The sequence below is a fragment of the Zingiber officinale genome, chromosome 1B (assembly GCF_018446385.1).
Source record: "Zingiber officinale cultivar Zhangliang chromosome 1B, Zo_v1.1, whole genome shotgun sequence".
NCBI classification, from domain to species: Eukaryota; Viridiplantae; Streptophyta; class Magnoliopsida; order Zingiberales; family Zingiberaceae; genus Zingiber; species Zingiber officinale.
Window position 1 is genome coordinate 142,129,208 of NC_055986.1, and position 19,078 is coordinate 142,148,285.

At 35.0% G+C, this 19,078-nt stretch overlaps 1 protein-coding gene across 3 annotated transcripts; it reads left to right on the forward strand.

Annotated features, from left to right (window-relative positions):
* The first annotated feature begins 597 nt into the window (after positions 1-597).
* On the forward strand, positions 598-16,466 carry LOC121982607 (superoxide dismutase [Mn] 3.4, mitochondrial-like). Of its 3 annotated transcripts, XM_042535755.1 has the most exons (13): positions 598-961; positions 9,927-9,975; positions 10,067-10,181; positions 10,271-10,366; positions 10,468-10,542; positions 10,621-10,690; positions 11,983-12,370; positions 12,782-12,828; positions 12,899-13,024; positions 13,108-13,164; positions 14,559-14,636; positions 15,804-15,919; positions 16,432-16,466. In XM_042535755.1, exons 1-12 carry the CDS (start codon positions 788-790, stop codon positions 15,894-15,896), a joined length of 1,368 nt encoding a protein of 455 aa, XP_042391689.1. In that variant the 5' UTR covers positions 598-787; the 3' UTR covers positions 15,897-15,919; positions 16,432-16,466. The 3 variants fall into 3 exon arrangements, with proteins under 3 accessions (XP_042391689.1, XP_042391683.1, XP_042391696.1); XM_042535749.1 differs by lacking the exon at positions 16,432-16,466 and having other exon boundaries at positions 15,804-16,109; XM_042535762.1 differs by lacking the exons at positions 14,559-14,636; positions 15,804-15,919; positions 16,432-16,466 and adding an exon at positions 13,274-14,552.
* Positions 16,467-19,078: the final 2,612 nt, after the last annotated feature.

Genomic DNA, 19,078 nt, shown 5'->3' on the forward strand with positions numbered 1-19,078 from the left:
GTTGACATGACAGTTACATGCAGTTGCATGTTAGTTTCCTCAACTACCATGCCACATGTCTCAAACTGCCATCTACATCATTTACTGTCTTGACATCATGTCAAAGGTCAGTATGCACCATTGTGCTTGCCCCATGGTTCTACTTCATGGGCTTGGTTCAAATAGTCACTTTGCTGCATCATCCTTCATGTTGCATTATATGCATGCACCCGTTGCATGTCATGACTCACATTTTTTGCAAATCATTCTTGGCCAAATGCTTAGATTTCACACGTCTAACCTTTGCATTTGATAGCCACTATCAAGTCAACCTCCCATTCAACTTATGCTTGAACAACCCTGCGCGCTATCATAAATCTATTTGTTGCTTGACATGCATTGTGCACATGCACAATATGCTGAATCCAAGAAGGAACTAATCCTTACACCAGCCATGCCATCAAATTAAGAGGCTAACACTAGGCGACAAATAATAAGATTTTAAGAATAGTGAAATAATTTTAAAATTACAAGGGTTATACTGAAAAATATGATTTCGGTAGTGAAATGAAACTTTCCTCTCTTTTCTTAACTAGGAATTTAGAAAAATTCAACGAGAACCGTCAAAGGCCGGAAACTGTCGTCGACTCGACAGCCCTGATATTCAAATGCTGACGTCTACTCCATCGTCGTTTTTGCTAACGAAGGCCGCTCGGTGCCTCATCGTTCCCTCTCTGGGAAGCCTCGCAAGGGTTCCTGCAGTCGAGATCCTTCTGAGGACGTTCCGCGCTCGACCAGTGCCCCTGATATGTTCCGGCGCAATAGAACAGGCGACGTCCGATCGGCCATGGGTATGGCAGGGTTTTCGGCCTCATCCTCCGACGGTTCTGTCCGAACCTTCCAGTTATCTCCTTCGAGCGTTCTTAAGATTCAGAAAGGGGACATTACCGTGTGGTCAGTGGACGGATCGACCGACGCGATCGTCAGTATCGAGAAACCCCCCTGATGCTTCTATATAAATTCATTGTTGTTCTTTTATTGCAGTGATGTTTGATTTCTTTTGTTCTCTTTTGTTATGAATTTATCCGCTAGGATAGTCTCGTTTAGGAAGATCTTTTGAGAGTTGTGTTGGATATTATCCCCTTGATGTGGACTTATTTGTAAGTTGTGTATATGAATGCGAACCAAACTTGTTTAAGTGATCTAACTTAAGGTTATTGAGTTTCGGATTATTGGATGTGAATTTAATGTGTAGAACCCTTTATCCTGATCTGTTATCATCTATGAGCTAATAACAAATCAGAGTGTCTATATAAGGGAGAGGTCCCTAAGGTGTTAAGGTATCTTGACATCTTCCTTCGTTCCCCATTAACGAAGATTTGCGGTGTCATCACCCTAATTCTCTTGGAAGGTCTCTCCTATTACTTCCACTTCATCTTTTTCCACAAGATCACTCAGACGACGCTAAAGACAAGGACCATGGCTTTTCAATCAGGCTTACAGTTGTATTTCCTATGTCAAGTTCTTATTCAGTTTCTAGAGATCATGTGGCTTAGGTTTTACAATCTCCATCAATTGGTATCAGAGCTAAGACTCTCTTTCTTTGATTTCATGGCAATACAGTTTAGGGCTTTCTTTGATTTGTTGTGTTCATGCTAGCATGTTTGATCGTCAAAATCATTTGCCTAGAAAACCTAGGAAAGACTTGATCTTATGTGTTGTTTGTGTATTTCACGAAGAACACAAAGAACAGTGATGGACTGTCGCCGTCTTGGGGAAGAACCGCCGCTGTCAAATTGTGATGGCTCAATCAATTGGCTTGGTTGGCCAATCGATTACCAAGTCTAAAATTGTGAACAAAACTGAGCCGAATCGATTACCCAATCGATTCAGTTGACATCAATGGATTGGTGAATTTCTCCAATCAATTAGCATGATTGGATTGAATTCGATGCTACCAATCGATTGACAATTTTTGTCAATCAATTAACAACCTTTAAATCACGATAAAATTGATTAGAATCGATCAGCCTAATCGATTGATGTCATCAATCGATTAAGATTTATTTCCAATCGATTAAAATTACCAATCGATTGGCAACTAAGTTGCCAATCGATTAATAGCTTTAAGTTGCTAAAGGATCAATTGTTAATCGGTTGGAATTTGTTTCCAATTGATTAACGGAATGTTTTCTACGTGAAACATTCACAATTTTTTCATACATGAGAATGATATTTAATGCCATCAATCGATTAGAATGGCTACAATCCATTAAGTGTTTCTTTCAAACGTGAAACAGTGCAATTCATGCATGAGAATATTAATTAAACGGCTTTAAACAATTATAGCAATTCATGTTGGAGAATATTAATTAAATGATATTAAACAATGATCATGTAGTCGCATACAGTATGCTTTTAAATCTATTGTGGTAATCGGTTGTCATATGATATCAATCAATTAATAAACCTAATTTTGAGCTATTAAGGTCGATTAAGTGATTATTTGTTCGATTAAAGTTCCTACGGTTTCTTGGGTCTATCTACACACATGCTATTAAATTGAACTAATGTGGCCCAAAGGAAGACATTTTAGGTAGGTTTAATATATTTTGTGTTGGTAGACGTATATCTATACTAAAAGTAATTGGTCTAAAGAAAAATTACTTTTATGTCAGATATATATTCAAGATAACCTACGACTATAAAACAAAATTTATTTTATTCCGATCATACACAAAATATGTTGGGATAAAGGAGACATTGCGTGAAAGATTAAAGTTATTGTAAGCTATGAATCAATTTATAACTCATATAAAGTGTCAAATTATGCACATAATGGATCAGCCCAAAGGAAGACTCATTATGTGACCAATTAAATTTTAAGTTATATTAGAGAGTACTGCTAACAAATTGTATTTTAGTCCATAGAGTAAAATGCCGTATTTGGTATCTCATAAATAGCTCACTTATATGCATTTAAAATTTTATTTTATTTGCATAATTTTACTCATGTTCTTGGCTTTAATTAAATCATAAACTTATATAATCTACACTTTTTTCATTTCAGTACAATCTATTACTGCCAGTATTAATAACATCCCTACACTAACGAGTTCGAATTTTGCTGAATGGAAAGAGTATGTTATCGTAGTCTTAGGCTGAATCGACTTAGATTATGCATTGAGACATGATCATCTCACACTCCTAACTAGTGCTACCACTATAGAGCAGAGGGTAGAATTTGAAGAATGGGAGCAATCAAATCGCATGTGTCCAAGTATCATAAGACTTTTCATTTCAGCACCAATTAAAGATTCAATAATCGAGGGAGAGGATGCTAGGAGTTTCCTTAGTCAATTAACAGACCATTTTATGGCTAATAAAAAGGTCGAGACTACTACACTTGTTTCAAAGTTGGTAACTATGCAGTATAAGGGCAAAGAAAACATAAGGGTGTACATTATGAAGATGCCCAATATCACCATAAGTATGAAAACACTTAAACTCAATATGTCTGAGTGTATGTTAGTGTTTTTCGTCTTGATATCTCTGCTTGCACGGTTCACTACTTTTAAGATTTTATATAATACTCAAAAGGAAAAGTAGACATTGAATGAGCTTATAGCTCATTGCGTGTAAAAGGAGGAGAGATTGAAGTGTGAGACACTTAGCATCTGATTCCCAAGGTTCGGGCAAGAAAAGAAAGGAAAAGCAAACTGCAGATTCTGGAGGTTTTGGCCATAAGAAGCAAAAGAAGCAGAGTTCACTTATTTTTTTCATAAGAAGAAAGATCATATGAAGAAAGACTGTCCAAGTACACCAACTAGTACACCAACTAGCCGGTAAAGAAGGGTAAATTTCTCACTCTTATTAGTTCAGAAGTCAATTTGACAATTGTACTCAATGATAGATATCGATGCTACTACTCACATAAGTGTCACTATATAGGACCAATTTCCGCTTGATGGTGAAAGATACATTTATACGGGGAATGGAAAAAGGGCTAAAGTCGAGTCGATTGGTGTTTTTAGGCTTTGTTTAGGAACTAATGTCTTTTTGAACTTGGAAAATACATGTATTATACTGTTTTTTCAACGGAATTTTATTTCAATTTCTTATTTGGATAAATCAGGTTATTCTTGTTCATTTAAAAATTAAATTTTTAGTATTTTTTTTAATTCAATGTTTGGTTGACAATGACTCCTTATTTGATAAGCTTTATAAATTAAACACCATAAGTCCTACAGTTGACAACGTGATTATGTATAGTATAGTTACAAAACGCAAATTGACTAATGAGAATTCACCAATATTGTGGCATAGACGTCTAAGACATATATCCAAACAACATAGAGTATGTTAAGGGGAAAATAACTAACAAAAGTAATAAGAAAGCAAATCGATTTAGTAATGTATTGGAACTAATACATACGAATATTTATGGACCATTCCTAAGGCATCTTGGAATGGTCAAATATATTTCACTAGCTTCATAGACGATTACTCTTGATTCGGCTATTTGTGCCTTATTCATGAGAAGTCGCAATGTTGGACATGTTCAAAATTTTCAAAATTGAAGTTGAAAATCAACTAGGTAAGAAAATTAAAGCTATCCAATCGACCGTGTAGGTGAATATTACAGTCGATATGATGGATCAGGTGAACAACATTCAGGATCTTTTGTGAACTACCTTGTTGAGTGTGAGATTATGCCTCAATATACCATGCTTGGTACATCTAGTCAGAATGGTATAGCTGAATGTCGTTGAACCCTAAAAGACACAGTGAGAAGTATGTGAGCCTTCACTTCTCTACCGGAGTCTTTATGAGGTGAGACACTCAAGACTACAGTTTATCTACTCAATAGAGTACCTAGTAAGGCAATAACTAAAACTCCATTCGAGAAGTGGACAGGTAGACAGCCTAGCATTAGGCATTACATGTCCAGGGAGTTGAGACTAGGTCTTATAGGCCTAACGAAAGGAAACTGAACTTAAGAACAGTCAAGAGGTATAAATTTTATGATCCATCTAAAAGATTCTTCTTTGAAATGGAAAACACTAAATTTATTGAGAATAATAAGAGTGATAAGGTCAAAGAAGTATCTTTTGAGGAAACTGTTAGCGATCCTCCTGTTGTCACTAATGGTGCGATTAGTAGCAGTATGATTTTCATACCGCACATTGTGGATATTGCACCTCCAGTGAGAGTAGTGAATCAAGATATTCCTGTATAATCTCCAATGCAAAGGAGCCTATCACTCAAATTAATGTATTGCCTCATATTGATGAGTAAGTACCTCAACCACCTCAAATTATGACTTCTCGTGATTATATTTATCTCCAAGAGCATGATTTGACATAGACTTGGAAAGTGATCCTGCATCTTTCCAAGAGGTCAAACAATGCTCTAACCCTGAAACCCTGAAAGGTGGATTAACGTCATGCAAGAAGAGTTGAAGTCTATGGCAAACAATGACGTTTGAGAACTTGTCGAATTGCTTGAAGGTTCAAAACCTGTTGGTTGTAAATGGATATTTAAAACAAAGTGGGGTTCAATGGGCAATGTCGAAAAGTATAAGGTTCGTCTTGTTGCCAAGGAATTCACTCCAAAAGAAGACATTTATTACAAGGAGACTTTCTCACTTGTGTCGACGAAAGACTCTTTTAGGATAATCATGACACTTGTAGCTTATTATGATTTAGAGTTATACTAAATGGATGTAAAGATTGCATTCCTTAATAGAGACATTGAAGAGTCTATATATATGGTTCAATCGGAGAACTTTGTGTCTCAGGACTCAAAACACCTAATATGTAGATTAAAGAAATCCATTTATGGTGATCAAGTGTATATATATCAAGTTCAATGGGAGCAAGTTTGTTATACTTGTCCTATATATGGATGACATTGCTTGCGAGCAATAATAAGGGTTTGCTGCATAAAACCAAGTCATTTCTATTTGGTATTTTTGAAATGAAAGATTTTGGTGAAGCATCATTTGTTTTAGACATACAGATCTATCGTGATCGTTCAACATTCATTCTTGGACTTTGCCTATATTGAAAAAGGTACTTTTAATAATGTATGACATGCAAAACTGTTCACTTGGTGACACACCTGTGTCTAAAGGTGATAAATTCAGTTTAAAGCAGTGCCCACAAGGGACGGAGCCACCCCAAAGGCTAGGGTGGGCTCTAGCCCAGGCTTATTTTTTTTTAAAGTTAGTAGTTAGTATGTATTGAGTTTTATTTTTTATTGGGCTTAAGCCCTAGGTAAATTATTTTGACCTTTAACTTATTACAATTTTTTAGCCGATTAATTTCTTTTAGCGCAATAAAACATAGGAAACTCAAATAATTGATTAGTTTTCTCTCTTTCTGTCCGTGCAATCTCAAAATTGATTGAGGGTTTTTGTTTCTCACGCCATATGTTTCATTTTGATAACAAGTGTGAGATGTAAAATGTGAACCAATTTGAAACCCAAAACCCTAGATCGCGGCTCCATTTCTACTGATTTGTTCTTTGATTTTTCAAGGTATTTGGTAATTTAATTTATTAGATCAATCAACCCAAGGTCAGTAGATTTTTTGGCTACGCCCTTAGTGTCTACATCTTGAACTTGAAATAAAAGAATTGGAACAATTTCCTTATGCATGGAAAGTCTCATGTATGCACAAGTTTCTACACAACCAAATATAACGTTTACAGTGGGGATGTCTATGTTAGTAACTTAGGACCGTCGCATTGAAAAGTAGTAAAGAGAGTGATGTGTTATTTGTAAAGAATTAAAGGGTGCATGTACACGTATTGGAGGTCAGATCACCTAGAGGTGATTGAATATTCAGATTTCAATTTTACTAGATGTTTGGATAACAAGAGGTCTACGGCTATATTTTCATACTTGTTAAAGGGGCTATATATTGGAAGAGTGTCAAGCAGACACTAGTAGTCACTTCTACTATAAAGGTAGAGTTGGTAGATGTCACGAAGCATCTCATCATGGGATTTGGTTGCGGAACTTTATCACAACGCTGCATACCATTGATGGAATTGATAGGCCATTAAGGATCAAATGTGATAATAAAGCCTCAAAATTGTATGCTAAGAACAACCGCAGTTTATCGAAGTGTAAGCATATCTACATCAAGTTTCTATCGGTTAAAGAAAGAGTTCAGAGTTGTCAGATAATGATCACCAAGGGCTTGGTGCCTAAGTGTTTCATGCACATGCTGTGGATATATGAATTATTCTAATAGAAGAAGAACTCATCTAGTGGGAATCTGTATTTATTTGTTGCTCTATGTCAATAAAGACAAATATTTTGTTTTGATTATTGTGCGTATTTGAAGTTCAAAACATTAATGGAAATTTTGTTTGTTAGACTTTCTGAAATAAGATATCATGATTTAACATTTAGTGTTTCTAAATATGATATAGATTCTATTTAGGAATTATAAGGTTTAGATCATGATTTGTTATTACAGTTTAACATAAGATATTTGCAAATATAATCAGTTTTTGGGTACTTAGGATCAATTGGAAATTGACATGTAATCATATTTCATGTAATTTCCACACTACATATCTACATCTTGAGCTATGTCATTAATGACATTGATATTGCGATTACTATTGAGGTTTGTTACATGCATATATAGTAGCTATGAACTCCTTAGTCCTATACCAATGAAGTTAATGGACCAGATTATTTACAGGGTATTATGTACCCATAAAGTTTGATATCACCTAAATTTTTACTTGTATTTTATATACAACTCGCAAACAGTCCAAGTGGGAGATTGTTGGATATTATCCCCTTTACGTGGACCTAGTTGTAAGTTGTGCATATGAATGCGAACCAAACCCGTTTAAGTGATCTAACTTAATTATTGAGTTTCAGGTTATTGGAGGTGAGTTTAATGTGTAGAACCCTTTTGCCTGACCCGTTATCATCTATGGGTTGATAACAAGTCGGAGTGCTAAGGGAGAGGCCCCCAAGGAGTTAAAGCATCTTAACATCTTCCTTCGTTCCCCATTAACAAAGGTTTGCGGTGCCGTCACCCTAATTCTCTTGCAAGGTTTCTCCTATTGCTTCCGCTTCATCTTCTTCCACAGGGATCACTCAGACGACACTAAAGACAAGGACCATTACTCTTCAATCAGATTCCTTGTCGTTGGTTTATGCTTTTATGTTGTTATGCCATGTTCTATGTTGAAACAAGATCCATGCTTATAGTTGTATTTCCTATGTCAAATTCTTATTTGGTTTCTAGAGATCATGCGGCTTAGGTTTTACAACTTCCATCAAGTTGGACTCGGTACCAGTTACGTGAGTCGTTTTCAGTATTGACTTCTGTATTTGTTTGGTTGCATGTGGCTGGATGTTGCAAGCCCATAGGTTTAGAGCCCAAATTTCTTTATGGGAAGATATTGTCATTTCCTAAATAAGACGTCTGAGATATTGCCACAATGAGACAAAGTAGAAACTGTATTCGGCCAGTCATGACTGTTTCCTAAGGAAATTATGATAGTGCACATCACCTCAAGATGAAAGACTGGCGTTTTCTAGCACAACCAAAAGCTGAGGTACTAGAAAACACCTTCGGTAGTTCGGTTTGTGGCTCCTGGCTGTTTTCATGGTCCATTCAGGTGGTTTTTACTGGTCAAAAACCTACTCGAGGAAGAAAACAGTGATATAAGGAAGGAGCTAAAATGTAAAACCAGTATATGATTACTATTATGAGTCTTATCATTCCACCTTTCATTCGACATTATCCTTCATTAAGTAGCAATATTCTCTAAAGTGGCCTGAAGCATCTCCTGAATGGTCTCTCATTTTTTCTAAGTTCCATTTTGAATTGGAAGCTTAGCCTAATCAACTAGAAATTCAGTAGTAATCCAACTACATTGTTTGATAGAATGCCAGGCACCTTTCACTAAATGGCTTAAAGTTGACTTGACTTCTTTTGCTGATACCTTAGGCATATATTATGGGAGATGAATTAAGAGTTTTCTTCGCTTCTCAACATGCCACATACCATAGCCCAATTAAATTCTCTTCCCATATTCACTAAGTGATTTCTTCTCTTCTCATAATGCACTAAGAAATCCCTTTTCATTGTAGATATATTCATTTTTTAAACCAAGTTAATGATTAACGAAGTTATTCATCTTCTATCTAATTTAATCTTACAATTACAATTTTGGGTTGATCTAAATAAATTATCTTGGTTTCAGTGAGTCAACTGAAAATACATGTAGGGCTAGAAATGAGGTAAACCGAACCATCATCAATGGGTTCACCAAGCTAAACTGGCTCGAGCCAACTCAAACTCAACCAAGCTCAAAAGTTTGTATTCAAAAATTGTTATTAGGATGCTTATACAACTCCAGCAGCACTTCTTAGACCAAGTGGCAAGCTCAACCAGAGCCAATCTCTTCATATAATTAAGCTTGATAGAGATGAAACTTAGCTTCTCTATGAATTTATCTAACATCCTATAAATAATTATAGATAAATAAACTTAGTTTCATCTTGTTTTATGTGTTAGAATATTATGGACCAACACTATAAGTTTTGTAACATACTTGATCAAAGATGATTTAGAATACTTTCGTGAAGATAACGGACACGAACTATGTTTTGTGAAGATTATTTAGAAAACTGAATAGGGTAACTAGCGGCCTCAAGAAACAAGCCATTAATGAATTGAACTTTGCTATATCATAGAGGAGAATTTATTTGATACAATCAAAGAGAAACTTTTGACTTTATTTGAGTCAAGATCAATGTTCTTCTTTTTGTAGTAGTAGTAGTAAAGTTCTGTTTACTTTATTTCTGTAGATTCATAAGCAACATTTAATGGATTTTTGCCAGATATAATAAGTTTTCTGTAATGCTATAATACTCAATAACGTTATAAGTAATGGGTATATTTCAGGTAAATACAACTAGCAAACTAATGCTTGGAGATGGTGGCGTGGATGAAGGTGTCTAAATTCTGTCACACAAATTAGTTTTTTGCTTTCTCTTTTTTCCTTTATTTGTTTTTCATTTTTGAAAACCTGACCTTTTTATCAGCTATACATAGAGCTGCTGGTCCAGAACTTCTCGAGGCATGTCGAAAGGTTCCAAAGGTCCAGAACTTCTCGAGGATTACAGTCCGCTGCCCTACAGGGGAAGCCAGAATCACTCCGTAGGTTCTTTTTCTGTGAAAGGCAATAGTGTTGTTGCATGCTGACCTTACCCTGTTTCTCACCACAAAATGATTTACATTGTGCGCAGAGCTTTCCGGTTGCCTGTTTCACATGTGATACACACTGTTGGGCCCATCTATTACAGTGATGAACATCCTGAGATTTCCCTTACTAATGCATACAGGTGGAGACAGCTTCCCATTAGCTTTTGATGGCTGTTCTTACTTAAGACATGCTCGTCAATGACCTTGGATAGAATTCGATTATCTTCATTCTCTTTTGCAGAAATAGCTTGACGCTTGCTAAGGAGAATAATGTTCAATACATTGCTTTTCCAGCTATATCTTGTGGTCTCTACAGGTATTTGTTCATTTATGCTTGAATATTTGAGTGACTTCTCATGTTTTCATTTTGATTTTTTTTGTTGTCTTGTTGAAGATATCCTTTCAAAGAGGCTTCCAGGATAGCTATATCAGTGGCAAAAGAGTTCCTTGGCTCCTTTAAAGAGGTAGATATGTTTTTTTCATACTCCCCTTTGAAATGGATTAGACTTGCTCTTTCCTATAAAAAATGGAAAAGATGAAAGATACGCTCTTATCATATACCTTATTGCTTTAGTTCATTAATCATCCATGTCTTTTCCATTGTATTAATTTGTTGTTTGTTTCTAATTCCGCTTTATATAGATGCCTTGAAGGTGTTAACAACTGACTTGGAATCTGACTATTTATTGGTATATAGGCATTTTGATGTTGTACTTGGTGCTAATTGATGATATTATTATGCTAATGGATAAGTGATGAGTCTAGACAGAATGAATTTGAACCTTGAATTATGGACTATGGAAACCAAAGGATTTAAACAAAGCAAGACTGAAATTAAATACACAAAATACAACATTACTAATGAGAATGAAAGTGTGAAGGGATAGCTAAGTTTTAGACATGGAAATTCTTGCGAGCAAGGGGTTTTAGAAAGCTTGAATTTATTGCCAACAAAGAGATATTGTTGAAGATGTTATTAATAAAACAAAAGTGGAATGGTTAAAATGGAATTTTGTTGAGGTCTTGTGCAATCGTAGTGTGCCCCTTACATTTACAGTACAATTTTATAAGGACATGGTAGATCAAACATATTCTATGAGCGTTGAACAATTAGAAAACTTCTATAGTAAATTACTATAATAACAATGAGATTACTAAAATGAATATTTGATATTAGAAAATAGATTTTAAAAAACATTTAGTGAAATTCATATGAACTAGATATCTCAAATACTGGCTAGGCTAGGGCAATACTTCTTGGGTAAGGGGATAGCATGCATCCATTTTGTGCCGCAGTGAGTTTTGTGCAGTTGAAATTCTCATCTTATGTGGATTAGGTTGCTCGCCTGCAGACCTTATTTCAGAGCCATAGTAGTGGTATAATTGGTCCCTTGGCTTCTCAATCAAGAATTCACATGAACATATCTTTGATAGAGTAAAGCACTTTCCTTGCAAAGTCTAAAACATTTAAACATGTGAAAAAATATAACCTTATGCAGAGTTTGATACTCAATTATTTTATTGTTGTAAGCATTTTGATATCACAAAGTATTCATCCCATCTTAAGGATATCCGTATTCCTTTTTCGTGTAAATTCAAAGTTATATTCTTCAATGCTTACATTGTGAGATGATGCTTCATTCTCTGACAAGCGTATTTCATAGAAATATTGAGGATCTTCACCTTAATCATCATGTCGATGTGTGCATGCAATTTATTTAAGTTAAATGATTTCCTGACAAAATTTCACTTGCAGATACATTTCGTGTTGTTCTCTGATAAGCTCTATGGTGTTTGGCTTAACACTGCCAATGCTGACACAGGGTTGCAATTGCTTGCCAAGAAAACGCTATCACTCTCCTCTAGCTTCGCTCCCGTTTCTGCCTCCAGGGATCGATGGCTTGGAGCAAGTCTCTGCCACGTCCAGACCCTCACCATCGCCGCCCTTCCGGACCTTCCCTATGACTATGGCGCCCTCGAGCCAACCATCAGCAGAGAGATCATGAAGATCCACCATCAGAAACACCATCAGATGTACATCACCAACTACAATAATGCTCTCGAGCAGCTTGATGCAGCAATCGCTAAGGGTGACGTATCGGCGGTCGTCCAGTTGCAGAGCACCATCAAGTTCAATGGAGGAGGTTTTGTTCTACCATGATTTCCATTTTTATTTTTTATCCTTTTTAATTTTTAAGATTTGAGATTGGATCATGACTTAATGGACGTCTTTAAACTTGTTTGGGCTTCATAGTCATTATTTTTTAGTTCGGTATGCAGCTACCTTTAGAAAGTCCTATTCCATCTCTGTTATGATTCCTCTGCGTATGTGGCTTAAGATTTAACAGTTATTATGATCTTGCAAGATGTTGATTCAGATGTCTTGTCCAAAAAATAACTTTTAGCTGGCAAAAACCTATTGCATTATTTTTATATGCCCATTCAGGCACCTGATAGTGTTGAGAGATAGTTGGTGATAAGATGAAGAAAATGGTTTCGTGATACTTAATCACATTGAGTGTTTCAACATGGTATCAAATTGCTTTCTTTTGCAGGTCATGTCAACCACACAATATTTTGGCAAAACCTGAAGCCGACGAATGTAATCAATAATCATTGGAACATCTTGTTTTTCATGTTCCCACAAATTTGATAATGGAATAAGCATGCAGGAAGGTGGAGGTGAGCCACCACACAGCACACTAGGTTGGGCAATCGACACAAACTTTGGTTCTTTGGAGGCTCTGATCCAGAAAATGAATGCAGAAGGTGCTGCTTTACAAGGTTCTGGGTGGGTGGTAAGTAGGATTACCCTCATAGAACATATTTGTTTGTTGTACAGTTACCCCTTGCTGATTCACTTTGACAATATGCATAACAGTGGCTAGCTTTGGATAAGAGCAATAAGAAACTCAGTGTTGAAACAACTGCAAATCAAGTAAGATATTTTTTTTTTGCCATCATTGTGAATATTCTTCTTACCTCGGCAGGTTTGGTTTCTGTTATGTTTTTTTTTTCCTGCTCACAACATCGTATTGGGTTTGCAGTCAACAAGTTCATCAAAGTAAAAGACTAGGCTAGTCTCTTTTAAATTATAATCAATAAAGCTCTGGAGTATCAAGTCATGGAAGCTATGTTGATGATTCACGGGATGACCAAATCTGCAAAATGCAAAGCTGTCTCGTACCTCTATGTTAAAAAATGTGTCCATTTAATTTTCAATGGAACTCTTGCAATATTTTGTCTGCTCTTTCCTTGACATCATTTAGCTATTTCCTTTATTGGAATAGCAGACCGCAGACAACCTGCATTTCAGTTCAAAGATGCATTTGTTTTTCATCTTACTTAAAATCTCCTTTTTCCTTATTGCATCCAATTAAACTGAATCGTTTTTAGTTTTCATTAGAAATCATAAATAGAATAAAATAACTAAAGGCTTTTCCCTTAACTAGGGCTCACAATTGGGAGCGTGTGCATGCCAGGTCCAGATTATATGATTTTCATGTGCAACATGGCCTTGGATTTATTCAATTAAGATAGTGTGCAATGCTACTAATGTTGTTTGGAACATTAAATGAAGAATTGTGGCTTGTACATTTGGGATATTAGGTAAAGCATATTTTGGAGATGCCTAACCACTACATGCAAAGAGATAGGGCTTATTGATGCAAGTCTGCCATGTGAGTACCAACTCAGCTACGCCCTAGGGGCAAAGAGATAGGGCTTATGAATATAAGTCTAATTGATGTTTGGATGTCATCTTTTTTGATATACGAGATTGGTAGGTTCCTATGCTAATAACCCAAATATGTAACTCTGATTTGTGCATGTATTGCATTGTTGGTTTATTGATTTAAAAGTGTAGATTTAGAAGATCCTTCAGCTAAATTCTACAAGGAAGGTTGTGTGGTCAAAATTACAATTCATAACTGGATATTTAGTCGATTCCAAAATGGATATGTCAGTAGATCAATTAGTTTGGCATGTTGGTATGTGTTTAATGTTCTCTTTGCATGTTCTTAATCTCTGGCCTGAAAATTATGTGTTAATTAGAGGCCATACTTGTGGAAGGAGGAGATTATCTCGGTGTGAGTAAACAAAGACACTTGTCACACCATCTAGTTCTTTTAACTTGGACTAGCAACACATGGCCTACATCTTTAGCATGCTTTATTGATTCCATATGTGCATTATGTTGGATTGCTGTTACATCACATAATTTTTTTTAACCCTTTGGTACATACTTCAATTCTCTGTCCATTCCTGTAGCACCTTTTTTTCCACAAAAAAAAAAAAAGACGTAGCTAATAGGTTTGAATGCTCTTTCCGTAGGATCCTCTAGTGACCAAAGGCGCAACCCTTGTTCCATTGCTTGGTATTGATGTGTGGGAACATGCGTACTACCTACAGGTAAAATACTAACCTCTTTTGCCATATGTTTACTGCATGAAACACCAATTTGTGGCATGCTTTGTATATTTGCATTCTAAAGAGGATATTGTGATTACACTCCTAGAATGATGCAAGCTCAAGAAATCACTTCAGAAAATCTGGAAGCATTCCCAGTTTATTTATTTATTTATTTTATTATTTTTTATTCTCGAGCCTAACAAACATGTATTGTGTTCACTATCTTATTCTCTTTTGTGCGTGCATTTAGTTCATATCATCATTTTAAGAGAAGCAAAATTTTCCCTTCCCTTTCATGCTTGTTTTAGCAAAACAGCCCTAGGCTTCTAGAACCCCTCAAAACCTTTTGATGGTCATTTCCACATGGTAGCTATCAGACAACTGAGGACAAATTTAAACTAATTTCATTTCAAAACATGTAAATTCTTGTAAGTCTGCCTCAATTGCCATGGTGCAGCTATGCACACTTTAAATTCTTGCCACATGACCTTGATTTTGTTACTTTAATACCACTTGATAGCCAAGTCAATTTCTCCTCATCTGACAACAAACATATCAATAACAACCTAAGTCTTATCCCACTAGTTGGGGTCATCTAACCACAAACACATATATCATCTAAATGACAAATTATAGAGAACTTTTATATCTTTTTGGGACTGAAATTACTGCCATGTGTTTAAAATATATTTTATATAGTAGCAGCAACTAGGATTAGAAGACAGTATAGAATTACATTGTCATGGAACAAATTATTAGAAAGGTCACAACTGCATCATTTATCATTCTCATGATACACTAATGACTCCATGTACATTTGAATCTGGTGACTTGAGACTATCGCATAATTTTGTGACCTAAATATCCCAAAATGTAACTAACCACATTTAGCACATGATTCAAATCGAACAGCCTTGTTCATACGTGTTGATAGTTATACAGATGGTTTTTTATTCAGCTTTGCAGTTATTGTTCAGCTGGAAACTTGATCACTTGAGCGTGTCTCTAGCAACTTTAATCAGAAAAAAATTGCAGACTGTCTTTTTTTTTAATTATTAACTTTGCTTTCAAGTTTCACTAAGGTGATGATTTGCTGCTATTGATCCATAGTAACTATCTGGTTTTGTGACTTGCTGCTTGCTGAACCTTGTTTCTGCTGTCTTACAGTACAAAAATGTGAGATCTGACTATCTTAAGAACATATGGAAAGTGATAAACTGGAAATACGCAAGCGAAGTGTACGACAAGGAGACTGCTTGATGATACTTATTGAACCCTGGATGATCCCTAGATGATTCATCCTAGACGTTTTTTCTGTTTGCTTTTCACCAAATAAAGACGACCTGTAGTCACCTGACATTCTCCTTTTGTTACCATGTATTGAATAAGCTAGGTCTTTCATTTTCTAGCACGTTCAACTAGCAAGAGATTATGTACTCTCTCTAGAACATAACGGGTATAGGTTGTGCAACGTGCTATACTGCTATTCTCTGCATGCTACTTTGACACAAAATCAGATATTGTTGTCAAACAATCAATAGAAGGAATATGTACGTGTGTTTAATTTTTTAATAGACATACCATTCTCCATGTTCTAGTGCTCTTGGAAGACTGTAAGTTACCTTAATTGATTTGTCCTACTATTCTGTGAACTTCTGTGCTAGTTTGACCTTTCTGAGTAGAAGCAAAATCTCATACACTGTTTACCTCATCAAGTAAAAGAAACAGAGACAACTCTCTGGTTCAGCATGTAATGGTAGAACGATGAGTTCATTCTATTCATCACTCATGCCAAAACCACTGATTTCCAAGGAAGCACTTGTGCAGGCAATCTAATTGATTCATGCTAGCTTTTGTTAAATCTCGTTCCGTGTCAGTCTCTGTGTTTTCATTTCACGTTCTAGTGAATAAAATTTAAAACAAATAATGTAATTCTCATGTTGGTCCTCAGATAACTGTTTCACTTCCTGGTAAATGTACCACTACATGAGAGTATCGAATTAATTTTTAAAAAAAAGGTTTTTCATAACAATTTTCCATACAGATTTTCATGAAAAGAGCCTGGTTGAGTTGCAAGGATGATTAGTTTGAAACTCTTCTTAATTGCAATGAATTAGCCTTCTCTTACACATGTTGGACACGCATCATCTTTTCAGTTTCTTAATTTATTTTTCTATTGTTATATAAATAACTATGAGATCGATCATACATATGACTTCTTTTTTTTTTATCAAATAGTACGCTATTAGGTGACTTTAGCATCTTTTTAGTATAATTTTTTTAGTAAGCACTAGTTAGATAGCAAATGGAGTCTGTTACTAGACTATTTTACTAGATGAGCCAAAAGTTAGATGTTCAAATAGGTTTAACTTTATATCTAATATCAGAACACTTTATAAATTATAATCAAAGATAATGAATTTTTAAATTCAAATTTTAACCTCTTTATTTTATCTCCTCATTTTCCATCCTTGTCAACTTCAGATAAGTAGCGAGGGGTAAGATTTTTTAAAAAAATCAAATATTCTTTTGAAAACTCTTCAAATATATATTAACTAAGAATATATAACCTTAGTTACTTGAAAAATACACTTTGCCCATTTACCATGCTCAGGAGGATTATGTCATCTCACTATACTATATTATACTAAAATGTGCTATACTTAACAAAAATAATAATTTAACACTTATGAAGAGCCTATTTATTTCAATTTGAATTCTTTTGTTATTATCTAGTTGATAATTGATAAATTATAAAAATCTCAATATGTTCCTTCGAATTTCTAACAATATTATGATTTTATTGTTTTTTTTCTTCCGAATCGGAAGTCAAATTTGCCGATGATCACTAGGGCGGTAAATGAATCAAGCGTTCGTGAATAAATTTAAGGGGTGTTTAGTTTAGGGGAATAAGAGTAGGGAATGAGAATAACAATCATTGATTGTGTTGATATTTGGATTATAGGAATGGAAATGCAAAAAAGGGAATGCATCCTTATAATTGGGTAATAACTCATTCCCATGTCTCCCCCCTTCAATAAGTCATTACCATATTTTCAACAATAAAAAAATTTCCTTATTCCAAAAATACCCTTGACCAAAAACTAAATTTTTTCCCCTTAAAATCAAATATCAAAATATATTTATTTAATTTTTCTTTCATATCACTTTCTCTCTCCTTGTTCTCTCTCAACATATTTTCTCTCTCCTCATTTTATCATCCGCTTTTTCTCTTCTTAATCTCTCTGATCACACTTTCCTTCCTCTTTTTTTCTCATTACACTTTCTTTCTTATCACACTTGCTCTCTCCTTAATTCTTCCATCACACTCTCTTCCTCTTTTTTCTCATCATACTTTTTCTCTCATCATACTTTCTCAATCCTCAATCTCTCACATCACACTCACACTCTCTATTTTCTTTTTTCTCATCACACTTTCTCTCTCATCATACTTTCTATCTCATCACACTTTCTCTCTCCTCAATCTCTCCCATCACATTCTCTCCCTTTTTTCTCAACACACTTTCTCTCTCATTATACTTTATCTCTCATCATACTTTCTCTCTCCTCAATATCTCCCATCACATTCTCTTTCATTTTTTTTCTCATCACACTTTCTCTCTCTTCACACTTTCTCTCTCCTCAATCTCTCTCATCATACTTTCTCTCTCATAATACTTTCTCTGTCCTCAATCTCTCCCATCACACACTCTCTCCTCTTTTTTTCTCATTACACTTTCTCTCTCTTCATCCTCTCTCATCATATTTTCATGCTCTCTCCCATCATACTCTCTTTCCTCATTTTCTCTCATCGTACTTTCTCTCTCTTCATTCTTTCCTATCACACTTTCTCTTTCATCATACTTTCTCTCTCATCATTCTTTCTCGTCATATTTTTCTTTCACATTTAACTTTCTCTCACATCTAATTTTTTCTCTTATTTTCCTTTAAGGGTAAAAATGAAAATTTTGATTGATTCCGATAGAAAATATTCAACTAGTCAAACATTGCTTTTAAAAGTGATATCCATGCCCATACCTATTCCCATTCCACAATACTATGATTTCCATTCCGATTCCTATTCCTAGGAACGAACCAAACACCCCCTTAGTGTTCGGCTTGGTAAGAACTTATTTATATCCGTTCAATATACATAAGATTAATTAAACAAAATAACTTGAACAGCTCGTTAAGCTAAATAAACAAGCTTGAACACATATGTGTTCAGTTCATTAACGTTCGTGAACAATGTTCACGAACAATGTTCACGAACCATATTCATTAATAAAACTCTTTTCAATATGCTAAATAAATAATAAAATAAAATAAATAAAATAAATAAATTTAAATTATTAAGCTCAATAATCAATCAAACAACTAAAAGTTTTAAACAATCAAACAAGTTTAAATTGAGAGCTTGATAACATCTAAATGAACCAAGC